The sequence below is a fragment of the Kogia breviceps genome, chromosome 2 (genome assembly GCF_026419965.1).
Source record: "Kogia breviceps isolate mKogBre1 chromosome 2, mKogBre1 haplotype 1, whole genome shotgun sequence".
NCBI lineage: Eukaryota > Metazoa > Chordata > Mammalia > Artiodactyla > Physeteridae > Kogia > Kogia breviceps.
Window position 1 is genome coordinate 199,225,824 of NC_081311.1, and position 18,026 is coordinate 199,243,849.

At 63.4% G+C, this 18,026-nt stretch overlaps 1 protein-coding gene and 2 long non-coding RNA genes across 5 annotated transcripts in view; 1 reads left to right on the forward strand and 2 right to left on the reverse strand.

The window, feature by feature from the left end:
• Positions 1-15,417, forward strand: part of ESPNL (espin like) — a 30,486-nt gene extending 15,069 nt beyond the window's left edge. For 2 of the 3 annotated variants that reach the window (XM_059051123.2, XM_067027275.1), the window contains 4 exons: positions 6,349-6,466; positions 7,722-7,837; positions 8,690-8,884; positions 11,043-15,417. In XM_059051123.2, the coding sequence (XP_058907106.1) occupies positions 6,349-6,466; positions 7,722-7,837; positions 8,690-8,884; positions 11,043-12,638 (2,025 nt within the window). In that variant the 3' untranslated portion in view covers positions 12,639-15,417. Of the gene's footprint in view, positions 1-5,598; positions 5,815-6,348; positions 6,467-7,721; positions 7,838-8,689; positions 8,885-11,042 lie in introns of those variants that run through there. The other variant, XM_067027276.1, reaches the window with a different exon arrangement.
• On the reverse strand, positions 6,763-10,674 carry LOC136793645 (uncharacterized). Its single transcript, XR_010839268.1, has 5 exons — positions 10,356-10,674; positions 9,682-9,848; positions 9,091-9,384; positions 7,903-8,108; positions 6,763-6,910 (listed from the first exon to the last, which is right to left on the reverse strand). It is a non-coding gene; the product is annotated as an uncharacterized lncRNA (long non-coding RNA).
• Positions 15,418-15,508: 91 nt separating the features above from the next.
• LOC136793646 (uncharacterized) lies at positions 15,509-17,595 on the reverse strand. Its single transcript, XR_010839269.1, has 3 exons — positions 17,444-17,595; positions 16,577-16,725; positions 15,509-15,920 (listed from the first exon to the last, which is right to left on the reverse strand). It is a non-coding gene; the product is annotated as an uncharacterized lncRNA (long non-coding RNA).
• Between the last annotated feature and the right edge of the window lie 431 nt (positions 17,596-18,026).

Below are 18,026 nucleotides of genomic sequence, written 5' to 3' on the forward strand. Positions count from 1 at the left end.
GCCCCGCCCACGGCGGGAAGCTGGCGAGCCGTCTGCGTACACAGCGTCACTGTCAGGAGAAAGGGCCTGGCCGCGCCTGAGCCGGTGCCGGGACCAGGGCTGGGCTGTGGCTGGACCTCGGCCGCAGAAACCACACTTAGGACCTGCGATCCACGCTTGCGGCCAGGGCTGCTGTTGGGTGACGCCGTGTCAGGCTGAAGACGGCCCGGAGGTGGGCCCTGGGCCCTCGGTGAGGTGACCCCGTGGGCGGGCCAGCCCCGTGCAGCCCGCAAGGGGAGAGGCTCGTCGCGCCGTCCCATCCGGGCACGGGCCCTCGCCGGGCCTCGCGCCCGCAGGGCAAGGACCTCGTGGGTCCCGGCCCCCGGCAGTGCTGGGCCACACGCGTGTGCTGAATGAGCGGGGCGGTGGGCAGGTGGGTGAGCGAGCGGACCGGGGAGGGTGGGCGCGCGGGCGCGTGCTGGGGGCCGGTGCGCTCCCGCCCGGCCTCCACCCCCGACTCCAGGCCCCGGGCGGTGACCGACAATGCGTCCCAGCCTGCACGGGTGGCGCCGCAGTTTTCTGTGGCGGCCGCCCCTTCGGAAGGCGTCCCTGGGATCGCCTGGCCCTGCCTTCCGGCGAGAGCACCGAGGCCCACAGGGGCGCTGTGCCCCCCACGTCGGGTCTCACCCGCGGCTGCTGTGCCGCCTTTTCCCTCGGGGCGTCCCCCCGGAGCATCCGCGACCCGCTGAGGCTGAGCCGCCGTCCTCCCCGGCCCTGGGCCAGTGGGATGGTCCTCACCCGACCACCACTGAGAGCCTCTTGTCTCCACGGCCTGAAAGCCACACCCAGGCGGCCTTGGGTCAAAGGCCAGGGGGGCTGCGGGGCACACGAGTTGGAGTCCTGGTTTGTCCTGGTGCCGTAGTTTTTTTTTTTTTTTTTTTTTTTTTTGTTTTTGTTTTTTTTTGCGGTATGCGGGCCTCTCACTGTTGTGGCCTCTCCCGTTGCGGAGCACAGGCTCCGGACGCGCAGGCTCAGCGGCCATGGCTCACGGGCTTAGTTGCTCCGCGGCACGTGGGATCTTCCCGGACCAGGGCACGAACCCGTGTCTCCTGCATCGGCAGGAGGATTCTCAACCACTGCGCCACCAGGGAAGCCCCTGGTGCCGTAGTTTTAGAAACAGGACTATACTCACTGCTTGAAGTAATCAATGTACTGATTGTTCACTAACCCTTGGATTGGCTATTGTATGATAAGGGTTGTCTTTCTGGCTTGGGTTCCAGAAGTTGCGGGAACTCAGTGGGTTCCTGGTGTAGCAGACAGAGCTCTGCAGTCCACCGGACAGGGATGCCCTGGCCGCCTGGGGCCCCCAGCCTCTGTGTGGGCCCTGGGGCCTGGAGGTGGGGTGGGCAGCTGCTCGGCTGCCAGGGAGCAGGTGCCACCTGGCCTCTGGCTGGGGTCCCCTACTTGTCCCCAGCCCACACGGCGGTGCCCACGGCTGAGCCTTCTGTCCAAGCAGGGTCTCTGCCCCCTGCTCTCCATCCCCAGGTCCTGGCACATCTGCCAGCCCCTCCTGGCCACGGTGCCCAGCTCTCCTGGGGGGGTGGAGGCTCCGGGTGCTCTCCTGAGCCCCCAGGGGTTTGGGGACCAGCCCACGTCAGGCTTCCTGTGCTTTCGCCTGGTCCTGGTGGTCTCCTTGATGTCACCACAGGATACAAGGCAGCATCCCCTCCGCTCAGGATTCCCCAAGCCGGGCTGGGCTGTCTGTGGAGCCTCCCCTCCCGGCCTTCCGGCCCGCCGTGTCCAGCCCGTCCACGTGCCCCGCCTGCCGTGGTGGGGAGTGGGCAGGCTGGCCACCTCCGTGAGATCCACTGCATCCGGGGCTGTGGCTGGAGTCACTCCCCGCCAGCCCCCGCCTCACCAGCAGTCTCGGCCCCGCGGACGGCGGGCCATCAGCTGTGCGCCTGATGCAGTATTGATGGAAACACAATATGGAGAGGTCGCCCGCGCGGCCTCTCCCCGTGTTGGGCTCAGAGGAGGTGGTGAAAGCCATCTTTTTCCTCTGCACACGGCTGCCTGCCTCTGCCCCCAGGGAGCCGTGGGTCCCAAGAGAGGCAGCCTTGGGGGGCATGGCTGGACGGGGAGCGGAGACCTCCCCGGTGGGAGGTGACCCCTTCCTGGGAGGCTTTGCAGGGCCTGGGTCCACCAGCTGCCCATTGTGGGGCCTCCGCGAGGCTCTGGAAGTCCAGGCCCCGCCTCGACCACGCCACCTCGACCTTGACCAAGTCTTGCCACCCCCTGGGCCTGGGGTACCCCTGTGCACAGTGAGGGCTTGGGACTCTCTGACCTGAACGGGGCAGCGGCTAGGGGGGCCCCCTGCATTCCGACCCCCGGGGAGTGGGCCGGGCAGCTGGGCTTCTGGCTGCAGGGCCAGGTTAGAGTGAGCCGCTGGACGGCAGCGAGAGTTAGGGGTAGCGGCCCAGGAGGGGGAGCCCAGCCCTCGTGCAGGGGGAGCCCAGCCCTTCAGCTTTTGCCCCCAGCCCGATGCTCAGCACTCACCCGAGCTGCAGTGAGTCTTCCCGGCCGGGTGGCACCCCCGGTTCTGAGGGCTGTGGGCCTCGATGTTCTCATCTGTATAATGTAACTTGGGAGCCTTGCTGGCCAGTAGACATGTGCCTTGAGCACACAGCGGGTGCTAATTTCCCTCCCCTGGGTCCCTTCCTTTCACAGGTGGGGAAACTGAGGCCCGGAGAGGGCAAGGGACTCCCCTAGGCAGTCTTCTTCTCCCCCAGGGAGGGGCGGGGCCTGGCCGTGCGGCCAGTAACCGAATCTCAGCCGTCGCCCATCTGTGGGTCATGATTTTCTCGGCCCGGGTGGCATTACAGGCCTGTAACCCGGCTCGCCACAGCTGTCCTCGATGTATAATGCATGGCAGGCGTGGCGCTGCTCAAATCTCATCAAAAACACAGAAAAGGAGACATCAGGCCGTGGGAAGGGCACCAGCCCAGGGCCAGCTGACCGCCAACCTTAGGGCGACACAGCCCCCATTTGGGGGCAGCACACGCCCAGCTGTCAGGATCCCAAATGTCGGGACCCAACATCTGCCACGCCCTCGGGTCCTTGTAGATTCGGTTAGTGTCCAGGGCCTGAATGAGGGACGAGGGGATGTGGATACTCCCCACAGCAGAACCCCGTCCCGGCTGAAATTCAGAGATCATCACGACACCGTACTGACAACGGCAAAGGGGTCTGAGTGCCACGGTGTGCCAGGCCCTGCCAGGGGCTCTCGGTAACTCCTCATCTTCCCAGCAAAGGCAGAGAAGCTCGGGCCTGGGGGACACTGAGTGACTCTGCAAGGCTTCTCCTTGGTGAGGGTCGGGGCAGACTTCAGCCTCAGGGACCAGGTGGCATTAGGTCTCCCAGGCTGTGGGTACTGTCCTGGCGCCAAGTCCATCCCCCTGGGCCCGGGACCAACTTCCTGCCTCTTCCATCTTCCCCAGAATGAGAGGGGCCCGGCCACCCCAGCTGAGCCCTTCACTCCGCAGGGACTGGGAGGCCCTGGCCCCTCAGCCCGAGAGTAGATTCAATCGCGGGGAGGGGCTGCGGGCTCCCAGGCAGGGGCAGGGAGCGGGGGGAGTGCGGCGGGCTCCCAGCCCTGTCCTGCTTGGGCAGGGGCCCCGGGGCTGACCTGGGACTCAGCCCTGCTCCACCCATCAGACTGTCAGCGCCGGCCGTGGGGTCTGGGGTCTGACTTAACCCTGCATAAAGTTCCTAAGCCAACTCGCTCCTGCCTTGCGGACGCTGGAAGAAGACAGGAGATTCCTAGGTCGGAGACACACGGCAGGGAGAAAGCATCGTGTCTTGTCGGATCCCCTCCCCGCTCCAAGTCCCAGTGTGACCGATATGGGCCCAGGTGGCTACTGCGCGCACACGCTTGTGTCACAGCCGGGGACCCCTGAGCCTGGGAAGGCCCGTATTCTGTAGCAGTCGGGAGAGCTGCCCGCTCTTCCTTTTGGGTCCCTCCCGTGCAAAGGCGGCCCAGAGACAGAGCCGGGTGAAGAGCAGCGAGGGCTTTGCATCCTCGGTAGGGGCGCAAGAGACCCCACCCGCCCACCTCTTCCTCCACTGCTGGTGCCCCTGGACAAGAGGAGCAGCGATTCGAGGGGCTCTTGGTCCTGGAAGGAGCGAGGAGGGGGGTCTCCAGTAAGGTTCTGGCCCCGGCTCGGCCCCGTCCCAGCGGTGCGGGCCCTTGAGAAAGCCCCTTGCCTCTCTGAGCCTCGGTTTCCCCATCTGTGCCTGGGGGGGGCACTCTGGGAGTCCTTTGGGTGCTCTCTTCTTGCGTGATCAGGGATCTCAGGTCTCCCCCACTCTCCCGAGGGTCCACTCCCCCAGCCCCCGCGCTGCACAGGGTTAAAGCACAGTGGTAAGGGATCCCACAGCCGGCCCAAGCCCGCCGGGCCACCTGACACCTCAGCCTTCAAATATTAATGCGACACCTCCTGCTCCTGGGGGCGGCAGCTGGGACAGCCCCCCGACGGCCCGGGACAGCCACAGCTTCCCGTGTTCACAGCCCAGCACCCGCTTCCGAAGCTCCTCCCGGCTGGGGGCTGGCGGACGCTCCCCGCCCTGCCGCGACCAGGGCTCCTGGGCTCTCGGCACAGACTCCTGCAGAGAGTGAGGTGTGAGGTGCAGGGCGGTGGCAGATAAGGCCTGGGCTGTGCTCCCCTCCCTGTGGCCCCGGCGGGCCGAGGGCCCTGGATGGGAATGTGACTGAGGGGCCCGGGGCAGTGGCTGCAGAGCCGGGGGTTCTTCTGACGGGAACCGCCCCCCCTCAAGGCTGGGGAGGCCACCTAACGCCTGTGCCTCCTTGCCCACGGGAGGGACAGGGCCCACCTACAGGTGAGCCAGGGGACGCTCAGCGTGGCCGGGGGACTTGGTCCTGCAGCTCCAGATGCATCACGTGCAGGGCTCAGTGCAAAAGGGAAGCGTGGGCTTCTTGTTAGCAACTGATTAAGAATTTCAAGACAGAGACCGGAGAACCTTCAACAGAGCTGCAGCACAAGCCACCCATGTGTGACGCCGGCGCCGGAGCCAAACCGCACGTTCCGCCTGGGGGCGGCGGGCTGGAACCGGCTCCTCTGCCCCGCTCAGGGCTCTCTCTCCGGCACCGGCCTGGCAGCCCTGAGGCCACCTTCCGCCACAGCTGCCCACTGGAGGGAGCGGGCGAGGACCTTCGGTCCGACGGCCCGCGGCGGGTGCCCAGAGAGACCGCTGTGAGTGGCCCTCCCGGCTGGGGACACGGCCGGGAGCCACGTCATTTGAAAGATGGCCAGCCAGCCTTTGGACGTTCAGCTTTACACCAAAAGGCAGCGAGCCCGGCTCTGGAGTCCTTGGAGGACAGCTTAGCGTCCTCCTGGAGAACTTCTCTGCCGCCTGGGGAGGGACAGGCGACGGCAGGGAGCCAAGGGCGGTCCCGCTTCTGTCACCGCCCGCCGCCTCACAGCAGCCTGCGTGCTCCAGTCTCGACTCGTGGCTCCCACTGGTCAGACACAGAAGCTGAGAGCTTGCAGGGCTCAGCCGGGGACGCAGGGGGCAGGGGCACCTCCACGTCGAGGATTCTCTCCGCTGCCCGCCAGTCAGCGCTTGGGGGCAGGGGAGATGGTCCGGGCCAGGTCTGTGCCTCGCCCCAGACCTGCGGCAGACATGGGGGTGACATGCGGTGCCCCTGCAGCCCCAGACTGGGGCTGATGGACCTCCCTGACCCCAGGCTGCCGGGGACCAGTGTTGGTGGCCTCTGTCTCCGGGCAGCCCTTGGGAGAGTGGCCTAGACACTGCACGGTAGGTCCTGGGCACGGCGCCTCTGCTGTGAGGCGCGGTCACGGCCGCACTGTGTACGGGGCTGAGAAGAGTTCCAAGTTCGTTGTGGTTTCCCCTACGCCCAGGGCTGAGAGAGGGGGCACGTCCAGGCAGTGTGTCTCAGCACAGTCAGGGGACAGTCAGGGAGGGGGTGTGTGTGTGTGTGTGCAAGTGTGCACATGTCTCTTATAAGGCCAGGGAGTGGTGAGTGAGTGCAAGGGGGACACCAGACCCTGACCCGGAGCCCAGAGCCGCTGAGTTAAGCTGCCTCCAGAGGGAGCCGGGCCTTGAGATGAGGGGTTCGTTCACCTAGGGGTGTGGAGGGGTGGACAGAACCTCTAGGGGCGCCGCCCCTCACTCCCGCAAACTTACCTCTCCGAGCTCCATTCAGATGCACAGCCCCAGCCCCAGGGCGACCGGGCCAGGGCCAGCCTGCTGGATGCCTCCCACCCCCACCTGGGAGCCCAAGTCGAGGCCCACCTGGGCCTCCCAGTGACCAGGCCTGTCTGCCCCCAGGTGCCACTCCTGATGGCGCCCCCGCCGCCGCCACCGTTCCCCCCTCCTCCGCTGTCGGCTGCAAGGCACTCCCTGGTGGATGGAAGAAGAGGGGCCCCAGGTCTCGGGGATCCCACCGGTGAGTACACGTCTGCAGGGAGGACTGGCCTGGGCCGTGGGTGCTGGGAGTTGGCCTTTCTGGCCGCACCTCCGAGGTCCTTCGAAGGGGCTGGGGGGAGGGGGGGAAGCGGCAGACTCAGCAGCTGGGCAAGCAGGACACTGAGGACAGGGCTGGGACCACGCTTCCCATGAGCCAGCACCCCAGCTCTTCCAGGATTCCTTTATTGTCCTGTTGCTTTTTTTTTTTTTTTTTTTTTTTTTTGCGATACGCGGGCCTCTCACTGTCGCAGCCTCTCCCGTTGCGGAGCACAGGCTCCGGACGCGCAGGCTCAGCGGCCACGGCTCACGGGCCCAGCCGCTCCGCGGCACGTGGGACCTTCCCGGACCGGGGCACGAACCCGCGTCCCCCGCATCGGCAGGCGGACTCTCAACCGCTGCGCCACCAGGGAAGCCCTCCTGTTGCCTTTTTAAAGTGAAGACAAACGTGTTCCATCACCACAATTAAACAGCCTCCTGCCCAGCCCTCGGGCATCTCTCTGTGAGCCCTGAACCCCCGCGGCCTGACTCTCCTGCCGCTGTGATCTCGGCCAGCCTCCTCCCTTCTCTGGGCCTCAGCTTGTCCAGAGGGAAATCAAAGGTTGTGTCTGAAGGGGCCTTCCGAGTCCGCTGCTGTTGCCTGAGACTCCAGCAGGGGGCAGGGGAACGGTCCTCAAACTGCAGGTCACCACCCGTTAGGGAGCTGTGACAGCACTTAGCAAAATGAAATGGCATGGAATAGCATGAAAACTGTCAGCAGGCCCCATGTGCAGTGAAGGTTAGCATGCTTCATGGAATGGGCTGTAGTTATACAGTCACACTTAGGGGTGCGTGTGTGTGTGTGTGTGTGTGTGTTTAGTGGAGGGAAGAGCGGTGAAAGGACAGGTTTGTGGTCTGATGGGGCTGCATTAGATCCCCAGACCACGGAACCCTATGCCCTTTCTCGCTCCTTCTAGGCTACAGGAAGGGCTGGGGAAGGGGGGATGGGCTGTGGGATGGGATGAGGTGGGTAAAATGCAGGCTCCCCAACCGGCAGGGCTTGGAGGGGGCTCCAAGGACACCTGTGGGATGCCAGGGATGAATGAGTTTGCCCAGGTGCCAGGGCACTTGGCAGGGAGCTTCTCGGGCCTTTGGCTCCAAGTCCAGTGGTCCTTCAGGAAGGCTGGTCCTGCCCCAGGTCCGGGGTCTTCTGCCCCCATCCCCCCACCTCTCTGACTCCAGCTGCCCCTTCCTTCCAGTGGCAGCGTCTCTCAGCCCATCCTGGCCCGGCCAGCCTGACCAGCCTCTTCCGAGGGAGCACACGACCCGCACAGCACCCCCGAGGGTCAGCACCAGTGCCACAGCCGTCCCAATGGTGAGAGCCCCCACCATATCCCTGTCTCCCGAGGCACCCCAGCCAAAGCCCGGCTGGCTTCTCACCGTGTTCTCCTATGTAGGCCCCAGCCAGGTCACTCCTGGGGCAGCCAGGCCCTCTCCTCCAGGAGGCCCCTGGGGTGACTGGCTGGCATCTGAGGAGATGGAGATTCCAAGGCCAGAAGCAACCTGTCTCCCCTTCATAGTAGACGAGGGACACTTCTCTGATTCCAGGGGGTCCCAGTGGCCCAAGCCCCTCATCCTGACAGATGCTGCTGTCACAGTACAAGGAAGCATCAGTCCATGGGAAGGGTGGGCCTGGCGCCCACTGCTCTTCTCCTCGGGGGGCTCCCAGCGGCCCACTCCTCCTCTTTCTGGGCACCAGCCCCTTCTAAATCCAGCCCACCCTTTCCCTGAATGGGTCCTGGGAACTCTCTGTTTGAGTTTGGGAAACGCTGCACAGTGCTGCCCCCTTGTGGAGTTACAGTGCACACAGCACATTAAAGGCTCTGACAAGTCCTGCAGTCCAGAATTGGCCACCAGACTTGTCTATGCAACTGTTCCCCAAACGAGTTTGCCCATCCACATGGCATGCTCTGGGCGGGATCTCTGATTGCCTCTCTCAGCCAACAGGCCTCCCAACACGTGCCTGGGCACAGCGGTGTCCCTGCCCTCAGAAGACTCACACTTAGACAGGCTGGGGGTGCCGTTAGTGGTCAGCTCCCCTGCCCTACCTGGTCAGCCTCCACCGCCCCTCCTCCCTCAGCTGCGCTTGTCCCGGGCGGTCCTCCCCTCCGCTCCCTCCCGGACCAGAGGCCCATAGGGGCCCTGAACGACCTGCCTGTCCACACAGGGGACGGAGACGGCAGCGGGGGGCACCCCGGACAGCCTGGTCGCGCTGCAGCTGGACGGGCTGCCCTCGGGCGACCTCGACGGGCTGGTGCCCACGCGGGATGAGCGCGGCCGGCCCATCCCCGAGTGGAAGCGGCAGGTGATGGTGCGGAAGCTGCAGGCTCGCCTGGGCGCAGCTCCAGCGCCAGATACCCAGGTGGGGCCCGGCGGGGACGAGGGTGGGGGCGGGGCCTGAAAGGGGGCGGGGCCCGTCTTGGAGGGCAGGGCCGGAGGGGTGAGGGGCGTGGCGTTGTGGGAAGTGGGCGGGGCCTGGGTGGGACCAGAGCGTAGAGTGCGGAGGCGCGGGGCAGGAGGCTTTGTACTGGCTGGTGGACGTGGAAGGTGGGGTCCCTGAGCACACACCTCGAGTCCTGAGACCCGGAACCCCACGGCGTGTCCCTCTGTGGCCTCAGCTTCCTCTTCTGCCGGACCATGAAGCTGAACCAGATCAGAGGGCTGTGTCCCTTCACCTGTAACCCTTTATCTCTAACGATGTGGTACCCACGTGTTCTTGGATCTAACGGTTGTATCCCGTGCCCAACCATGTGCCAAGCTCTGTTCTCAGCAGTGAAGGAGACCAGCCCCGCCCCCTGGTGCTTATATTCCAGCAGGGAAGGCGGGGTGACTGGGCAGCTGCCCCGAGGGTGGTTCCAAGTGCTAAGGAGAGAAGCGAAGCAGTGAAAAGGCGAGGGGGCTATTCCGTCCGGGTGCTCAGGGGCAGCCCCTCTGGGGAGTGGCCTTGAGCAGGGGCCAGAAGGAAGTGAGAGGGGAGCCCTATGGGGATGTGGGACAAGTGATTGGGAGCAAAGGGAACAGCAAGTGCAAAGGTCCTGAGGCATGGATGGGCTGGCCCAAGGGAGGCGCAGGAGGAGGCTGCTACTGGTACTGCCAGAGCACAGTGAATAAGGCGTGGGGGGCAGAGGTGAGGTCAGAGAGGGGTCAGGCAGATATTACCTTGGCGGGAACCTTTGAGAATCTGAGCAGGGAAGGGCTGTGATCTGACTTGGATTTCAACAGGCTCCCTCTGGCTATACCATGTGGACCATCGTTCTAGAGCCTTATCCCGGAGGGATACAATTTTGTCTGAATGATGTATCCTGCACCCTTGGTCTAGAGCTGCCCTGTCAATACAATAATGCCCGCCATATGTGGCTATTTAAATGAATTTAAATGAAATAAAAATAACCCCCCTGCCCCTCAGCTATAGCTGCACTAGCCACGTTTCACTGCCGTAGCCACAGGTGCCTAATGGCCACTGCAGCTTTCGGCATGCCATCCCCTCAGCTCAGAAGTGTTGGGCGACGCTGGTCTAATGGCCCAGCCGGTTCTCGAAGTCCGGGATGGACACCCATGGGGTTGAGGGTGGAGCAAGGCAGGGGTGGGCGCGACATCCCGCCGCAGCCTGGAAGCCCTATGGAATCTGACCCTGGGGCAGGGCCGAGGGTTGGAAGAACTCCGGGAAACAGGAAGGACAGACCGAAGGGGGAGGAGATTGGCTCGGTCACAGCCTGGCCGGCTGCGAGTGCCTGTGCCCGACCCTTGTGGGCCGGACACTGCCCAGGGCAGCAGCTGTCCCCAGCGCCTGCTCCCCTCCCCCCGGCCTCCTGGGACAAGGAATCAGAACTTACTTGTGCAGAGTGCCACCTGGCACCAGACAATCCCGGGCCTCTTGGCAACCAGGTGGCAACTCAGCCCCCTCACCTGTGAAACGGGGCAGATGCAGGGCCTCCGTCAGGGGTCTCGGAGAAGGCATCAGGTGGGCGCAGAGCTGCACCCAGAGGGAGCCCAGCTCGGAGGCTCTCTGTGTCCGTCTCCCCCGCAAACTGTGAGCGCTGGGGGCAGAGCTGTATCCTGGTGCCAGGGGAAGCCCCGAGGGGCGGTGTTTTGGGGCGAAGTTGCCCACGCGCTGCGAGAACTGGGGGCGGAGCTGTTGAGGCCGCCCATCCTTAGGGCTGCCGCCCAACCGCAGAAGGCTCTGTGGAGGGATTGGGGGGCTCTGGGGAGAGAGAGTCTTTGAGATCACCATTGAGGAGATGAGGAGGACGTGGTGCTGGCAGAGCAGAGGCGCCCTTACCCCTTCTGAGGGGGAGGCTGGGCCCGCCGGGGTGGGTGACTGCCCTGAGCCTCAGGCTCGGGAACGGGGCTGGCCGCTCGCCTCGTGTGCCCTCTGAGTCCAGGCAGCGGCCAGAGGGTGTCCAGGCGCTGGGCTGGGGTTCCCGGGGGTACCCGGGCCCAGGCCACCCAGGGGAGCTTGTGTCCAGCAGGAACTCGCCACGTGGGCTGTGGCCCCACTGAGCTGCCCTCCCTGTGCCCAGGACGACGGCGGGAGCGCGGGTGCCGCGGAGCAGGCGGCCTGGCGGTACTCGCAGACTCACCAGGCCATCCTGGGCCCCTTCGGGGAGCTGCTGACCGAGGACGACCTGGTGTACCTGGAGAAGCAGATCGCAGACCTGCAGCTGCGGCGCCGCTGCCAGGAGTACGAGAGCGAGCTGGGCCGGCTGGCGGCCGAGCTGCAGGCGCTGCTGCCTGCGCCCCTGGTCAGCATCACTGTCAACAGCCATCTCCTGCCCCCCGCGCCCGGGCTGGAGGGCGAGGAGGCCCCCAGCCCCGAGGTCGAGCCCGAGGGCCCCGTGGGGGCTTCGCAGGCCACACCCGGCGCGCAGCCCCTACCCTTCTGGTGCAGCCACGTCGCCCGGCTGGTGCGCAGCTTGTCCCTGCTGCTGAAGGGCGTGAACGGGCTGGTGCAGGGCGAGGAGAGGCCCCCACTGGAGGCCCGCAGGGAGGCCCCAGCCAGCCCTCCGAGGAGCGAGGCCCAGCGCGAGATCCAGGAGTGTGGGGTGTCGGTGCGGACGCTTCGTGGCAACTTCGAGTCAGCCCCCGGCCGGCCCTGCCCCCCGAGCCCCGGCCCCTGTGAGCTGGGGCCCCAGCCGGGGCCGTGCCTGAGAGGCTGCTGGCCCTCCCCCTTGCAGCCCCGCGGCGGCCCGATCGGAGGGGAGCCGGGGCCGGGCGACGTGGAGGAGGCCAGCGACTCGGGCATCAGCTGCGAGGAGGCCCCGTCGGAGGCGGCGGCCGTGCCTGGCCCAGACCTGGCCGCCAGCCTGCGCAAGGAGCGCATCGTCACGCTCTTCCTCGGCCACTGGAAGAAGTCGGCCTACACGCCGGCCCTGAAGACGGTGGCCTGCAGGACCCTGGAGGCCCGGCGCGTGGAGCCGCGGGGGCGGGAGGCGGCGGGGGGCCCTCGGCTGCCCCCCCCGCCGTCCAGCGAGAGCCCGCGGCTGGGCCACCTGTGGCAGCAGCGCAGCATCATCGCCCACCTGCTGGGCAACTGGAAGTCCATCCTGGCGCACGTGCCCGCCCGGCAGCTGCGGCGGCTGAGCCGGCGGCCCCGCGGCCCCCTGTCCCCCGAGCAGTTCCTGCCCCACGTGGACGGGGCGCCGGTGCCCTACGGCAGCCTCACGCTGGACCTCTTCATGCTGGGCTACTTCCAGCTCCTGGAGTGCGACCTGCCGGCGGAGGAGCGCAAGATGCGCCACCTGCTCTGCTTCGAGGTCTTCGAGCACCTGGGCGCCCACGGCTGGGAGGCCGCGCGCGCCTTCCACAAGGCCGTGACGGACGAGGTGGCTGCCGGCCGCCGTGCCTGGACCGACGGCTTCGAGGACATCAAAGCCCGCTTTTTCGGCTCCAGCCGCAGTCCGCCCTGGGGCGCAGAGCCTGGCCGCAAGCCGGGCCTGACCCCGCTCCGGCCCCCGCCCCACGCCGGCCCCAGCGGCGGCCCCGGGCCCGCGGCACAGAGGCTGGGGTCCGGCCCCCAGCGGGGCAGCTTCAACAGCGAGGACATCTGTGGCTACATCGACCGGAGCTTCGCCTTCTGGAAGGAGAAAGAAGCCGAGATGTTCAGCTTCGGGGAGTGAGATGGGCCGGCAGCCTGCCTTCCTCCCGGCGGGGTTTCCGGTGTGGGTTTGGTCCTCGCTTCTCTTTTCCTTTCGCCCACCTGGTGGCCAGGTGAGCCTTGAGGGCAGGCCGGCGGATCCTCAGCGTGCCAGGTGCCACCCTCCAGGTCTGCCCCGTGGCAGGAACCAGCTTCAGAGCCCTTCTCGCCGCTGGCCCGAGAGTCAGTCCCCCAGTCGGCCCCGAAGTTGGACGACTTGCCATCTCGGCCCCACGCCCTTCTGCCTGGTCCTCCCTCAGGCACCTGTGACTCCAGCCCGTGTTTCCCATTGGTCCTCCTTCCAGAGTCGCCTGGGTGTCCCTTCCCTCAGTCCCTCTGGTGCCGGTGGCTCTGGTCGCGTCCTGAGCCTCTGTCTGCCCTCCTCGGGTCCTGCCTCCGTTCCTTCTGGTGACCTTGGGCCATGCCCCTTCCCCTCTGCTGTCCCCTTTCCCCACCCGTGAAGTGGCAGAGGAGCCGGGAGTCGGAGAGAACGGGATTCGACGGGCAAGAGACCAGACTCCCGAATTCTCCGGGTCAGGGAGGGAAGGCAGGGGCTTTAGGGGAGAGGTGTCTTGCAGCCGGGCCGCGGCCCCAGCAGGCAGTGCGTGGGGAGAGGTTTCAGGACTCTCCTCCGGGCCGCCGCCTCCCTGCAGACAGACCCGTTGGGATAGGGGTCTCTTGTGGTGTCCCTACGTGCCTACAGAGCTCGGAGGGCTCAGACAAGGTGTGGGATGGAACAGGGGGTCCTCCCAGCCAGCTGACTTGAGGCTGCCACAGGGAGGGATGATCCGGAAGATATAAAGTCGTGGGTGTCAGGCAATCGGAGCTGCCAGGGCCGCGCAGGGGGGCGGCGCTGGCAATGGCTCCAGCTCCAGACCCTCCTGCAGGGCGGACACCGGACGTGAGTTGGCTAAATAAAGATCCATTCCTGGCCGGCCTTCCCACCTGTGCCCATAGAGAGAGGGCCCCACCTGGTGGGCACCGAGACCCCAGTCCTCAGCTCAGCTTGGCCGAAACAACAGAGACAGCAGCCTTAGCCCCACAGAGCCTCCACGTCCTCATCTGTAAAAAGGGGGAATGGCATCGCCCGCCCATTCCCAGGGTCCTGGTGAGGGTGGACCGAGGTCCCGTATGGGGGTGGGGGGGTCTCTGTCCTGGAGTGACAGTGACACCAGCCTGTGTCGGTATTTTAAGGAGCAGGTTCTAACGAGCAGGGCACCAACCCCAGGCAGCTGGGACGTCGCATACGCCGTTGCCGTCGTGAGGCCCTGGCGCTTAGACCCAAAACCCAACCTTTGGAGCTAGACGAGGGCTGGTCCGCAGGGCGCTTCCGCTGCCCAGGCTGGTGGGGTGCAGGTCCAAGGGGGCTGCGGTGAGCCCGGGGGCCGGGGGTCAGAAGGTGCTGGGCACTCCGATGTCTGTCTCCCCGTGTGCCTCCTGCAGGACACTGTTGTTCAGAGGAGGCCCCGAGGGGGGCGGGCGGCAGACACAGAGCGCAGTCCCAGAGGTCGCCTGCTGGCCGGGGCGCTCAGGAGAGCACTGCGCGGGGGCCCAGCGCGCCCAACTTACGGCGTCCCTGCCTGCTCACTGTGGCCTTGGGCAAGTCCCTCCATGCCCTCACTTTCCCGGCGAAGGGACCGCGCCAAAGCCAGCTGGGAGCAGCCCGCAGTCTCCTGGGGGCCAGGAGGGCCTGGGCTCAAGGTGAGTGGCGGGCAGGGGTCGAGGCGGGGGGCTCAGACCCAAGCTTGAGGCCTGGAAGGGAGGAGAGGACTTCTCCGCTTGGCGCTCACGGGGGACTCCCCAAATGCCCTTCTGCGGACTCTCTGCGTCCTGGGGTCCTTCTTATAAAAACAGGGTGTCCTGGGAGCAGCCCCGGGGATTCTGAGTCCCTTGGCCTGGGCTGGGCCCGATAAAGCTGCGTTTCTTTTTAAAGATATTCTAGGTGATTCTGATGTTCAGTGACCTGGGAACCCCTGGGCCACTAGCAACTCTCCTGTGGGAAGCAGGTGTCCCCTGCAGTAGGCAAGGGCTGGCCCTGGCAAGGCCACACGTGCAGCTGGGAGGCCTGTTTGGTCCCTATAATCCTGACATCCAGTTGTCAAAAGCTCACCGAGGACCCCGGAGCCACTACGTAGGGATCCGGAGGCTGTGAGGTGACCAGACACAAAACAAGGTGCAAAACCAGGGGCTTCCAGAAGAGTCGGGAAAATACTGGAGAAAGGGAACCCCGTCTCTCTCCCCGGCTTATAAATATGTGCAGGACAAATATGAAGAAAAAGCTGTGTGGGAAAAATATGGGAATAGTGTAAGCCGTTCACTATCAATGCATAGATTTAGGCAAAGTCAAACTATTTTTTAATGACTCTAAAGTTCTTTTGAAGCAAACCATGAACAAAGCCAGCTGTGGAGGCCAGCCTCCAAGAAGGCCTCCAGTAAGCCCACCTCCTGGAAGCACGTCTGCTGGAGTCCCTCCCACATTGTACTCAGAATACGGCAGAAGCCACAGACAGCACATCCAAGTAGGTTATGAAAGACTCCCATCTTTGTTGCTGTCTTATCTCTGGGGGAAGCTGGCCGCCATGTTCGGAGCAGCCCTGTGGGGAGGTCCGTGTGGGCCCCCACCCAAGGCCAGCCTTCAGACAACTGCAGTCCGGCCAGCCCCTTGGAGCCAGCTAAGGACAGATCCTGAGGCAGAACCACCCACTAAAGTGGTCCCAGAACCATGAAACTGTGTGAGATAATAAATGTTCGTTGTTTTAAGACACTAGACTTTGGGGTCATTTGTTATGCAGCAATAGCTAACTAATACAACAGACTAGCTGATTTTAAATAGAAGACTAACAAAGAGGCTTACATTTCAAATATGACGACATCATAATTATAAAGCAATAGTCCATGAAACAAGGTGGTTCTGACCCCAGAATATGGTCACTCAGATCAACAGACCAGAAGAGAGGAAGCTGAGATATTTCACACAGAAAACTTTGCCCTTGAGATAAAGGCACTGCAGCAAATCCGTGGGGGAAAGAAGGAATTATTAATAACAGTACAAAGAATGTTGGTAACTATTTTGGGAAAAAAAATGTAAGACCGAGGGGGTGGATGGGTCTGGTTGAGCAGGACCTCACGGCGTGAAGGCACCGGGCCAAGTGTAGGGGACAGTTTTACCTCCTGCTGGAGAAAGTGCCTCCGTCACCCAAGATGACGACCCTCTTGTCCACACATCGAGCTGTAAACCTTGGTGATCTCACTCTCCAAATCTGTTCTGGGGGAGTAATCACAGAGGTGACACCGTACTAGTTATCATAGTCCAAAACGGCACACAACTCACACGTCCATTAATAGGACCGACTGGGTGTCACTTCCACCTTCTTAAAGTGTGATATGTTCCCTTTATGATGAAATTAAAAATCGTATTTTCTTTTTTGATGTGGACCATTTTTTTAAAGTCTTTATTGAATTTGTTACAATATCGCTTCTCTTTTATGCTTTGTGGTTTTTTGGTTTTTTTGGGTTTTTTTGGCCACGAGGCATGTGGGATCTTAGCTCCCCGACCAGGGATCGAACCCACACCTCCTGCCTTGGAAGGCGAAATCTTAACCACTGGACCTCCAGGGGAGCCCCCAAAGTCATATTTTCAAAGACTAATCACATCAGAAATGCTCATGATAGAATATTGTGATAAAACAGGACGCACAACACATTGCAGTCATTCTAACGGCCGTGCGTTCATGGGGATTTTCTTCTACCAGTTTTCTTCTTTGTACTTTTCTGTGTTTTGCAAATTTCCCACAATGAACACATGTTGTTTTTATCATCATAAAAAGAAACAAGCAGCGTATTTTTAAAAACTGCACCACTCAGTAGGAATCTGATGATGAGGATATGTTGAGCCCCTGGTTTCGAGTTCCCCAAACTGACCTGTCATCCGAGGCGTTGGGTCCCCGAAGGACCTCCTTTCTTGGCACACGAGGGGAGGCGGCTGCCTGTGACAGTGGCCTGTCATCAGAATCCCCTGTCCTCATTTCCTCCAGCCCGAGCCAGGAACGCCTTAACCCTTCGCGTTCTGCCTGCAAACACAGTGGGGCTGGGAGGCGAGACCAATAACTCTGTTTCCCCTCCAGCGCCTTCCCCAGGATGGCCCTGGACCCAGCGAGAGGTGGGGACATCCATGAGGGCCCTGGGCATGAGGCTGATGGCCGAGGCGAGGGGGAAAGTCCTGGGACTCTCTGGGGGCAGGGGGCAGGGCCTTGGGCCGGGCTGGGCTATGACTGGACTGGCCTGAATTGGGATATGACCGGGCTGGGCCGGGGAGGGAAGCATGGATTCAGTAAACCCGGGAGTGAGCAAAGTATGGAAGGACCTTGTGAACCTTGTATTATCAACTAGGCAATCACTGCAGTATGTGTGTAACGACTGGGTTCTCACGTCACGAGAGCAGAGACTGTGGCGCCCAGCTCACAACCAGCACCCCAGCAGGAAGCAGAGCCATCTGTTTCAGACGCGAGGTGTCATGAAATTGGGAAAATTGGGAAATTACCAAATCTTGCCAGCAGTGAGACTGTCACCCTGGGACCCCCGGGCCTCTCTGCACCATAAGAGCATCAAGCCAATCCCTAGTGGGTGTCAGGAGGTCTCTGTCAGCCTCGGCCCTACCTGACTCTTCCACGTCGCAGCACGCCTAGAAAATGGTTGCACTGGTAAGGCCCACGCGGGTACAGGAAGGAGGGGCTGACAGGTAGAGCCCCCGCCTGGCCTCACCAGGCTGCAGGCTTCTCTCCTGTGTACCTGCAGGCCCTGGGCCGGGAAGCTTTCCTCTGACGGCTGGCATGAGAGATACCCTCTCAGCTCCTCGGGTTCAAGCCCAGACTCAGTCAGGGCCTGTGGCTCCAGAGCCCCACGGAGACCCAGACGTCAGGGACCCCCCACTCCGGGGAGGCTGCAAGCCGCAGCTGCTGTATTTGTAGACGATCCCATTTCTTAGCCATCTTTGATGCTCACGACTAACGAAGACAACAGGGCAGGGAGGCCAAGGCCACAGTACGAGGGGACAGATCCTTGGGACCCCACGACCCTGTTACCAGCCTGGCGGGCACCTCTCTGGGCCCCTCCTTTATCACCGAGACTCCTCGCCACCAGGGACCCCAGGTTTTGAAAGTCTTTGGTGAGCAACCCACATTTCTTCATGATTATAACTTTTTCCCACTTGACGGAGAATAAGAGGCCACGTGGGCACCTGTCAATAACCACAGGGAAGCTGGCACCTGCTGGGTGCTCGGGATACCCAAGCCCTGAACTGGGGGCTCCGTGTGGCCCCTGAGTCCGCAGCTCAGGCTTCACCGTCCCCTTCTTGCAGATGAAGAAACAGAAG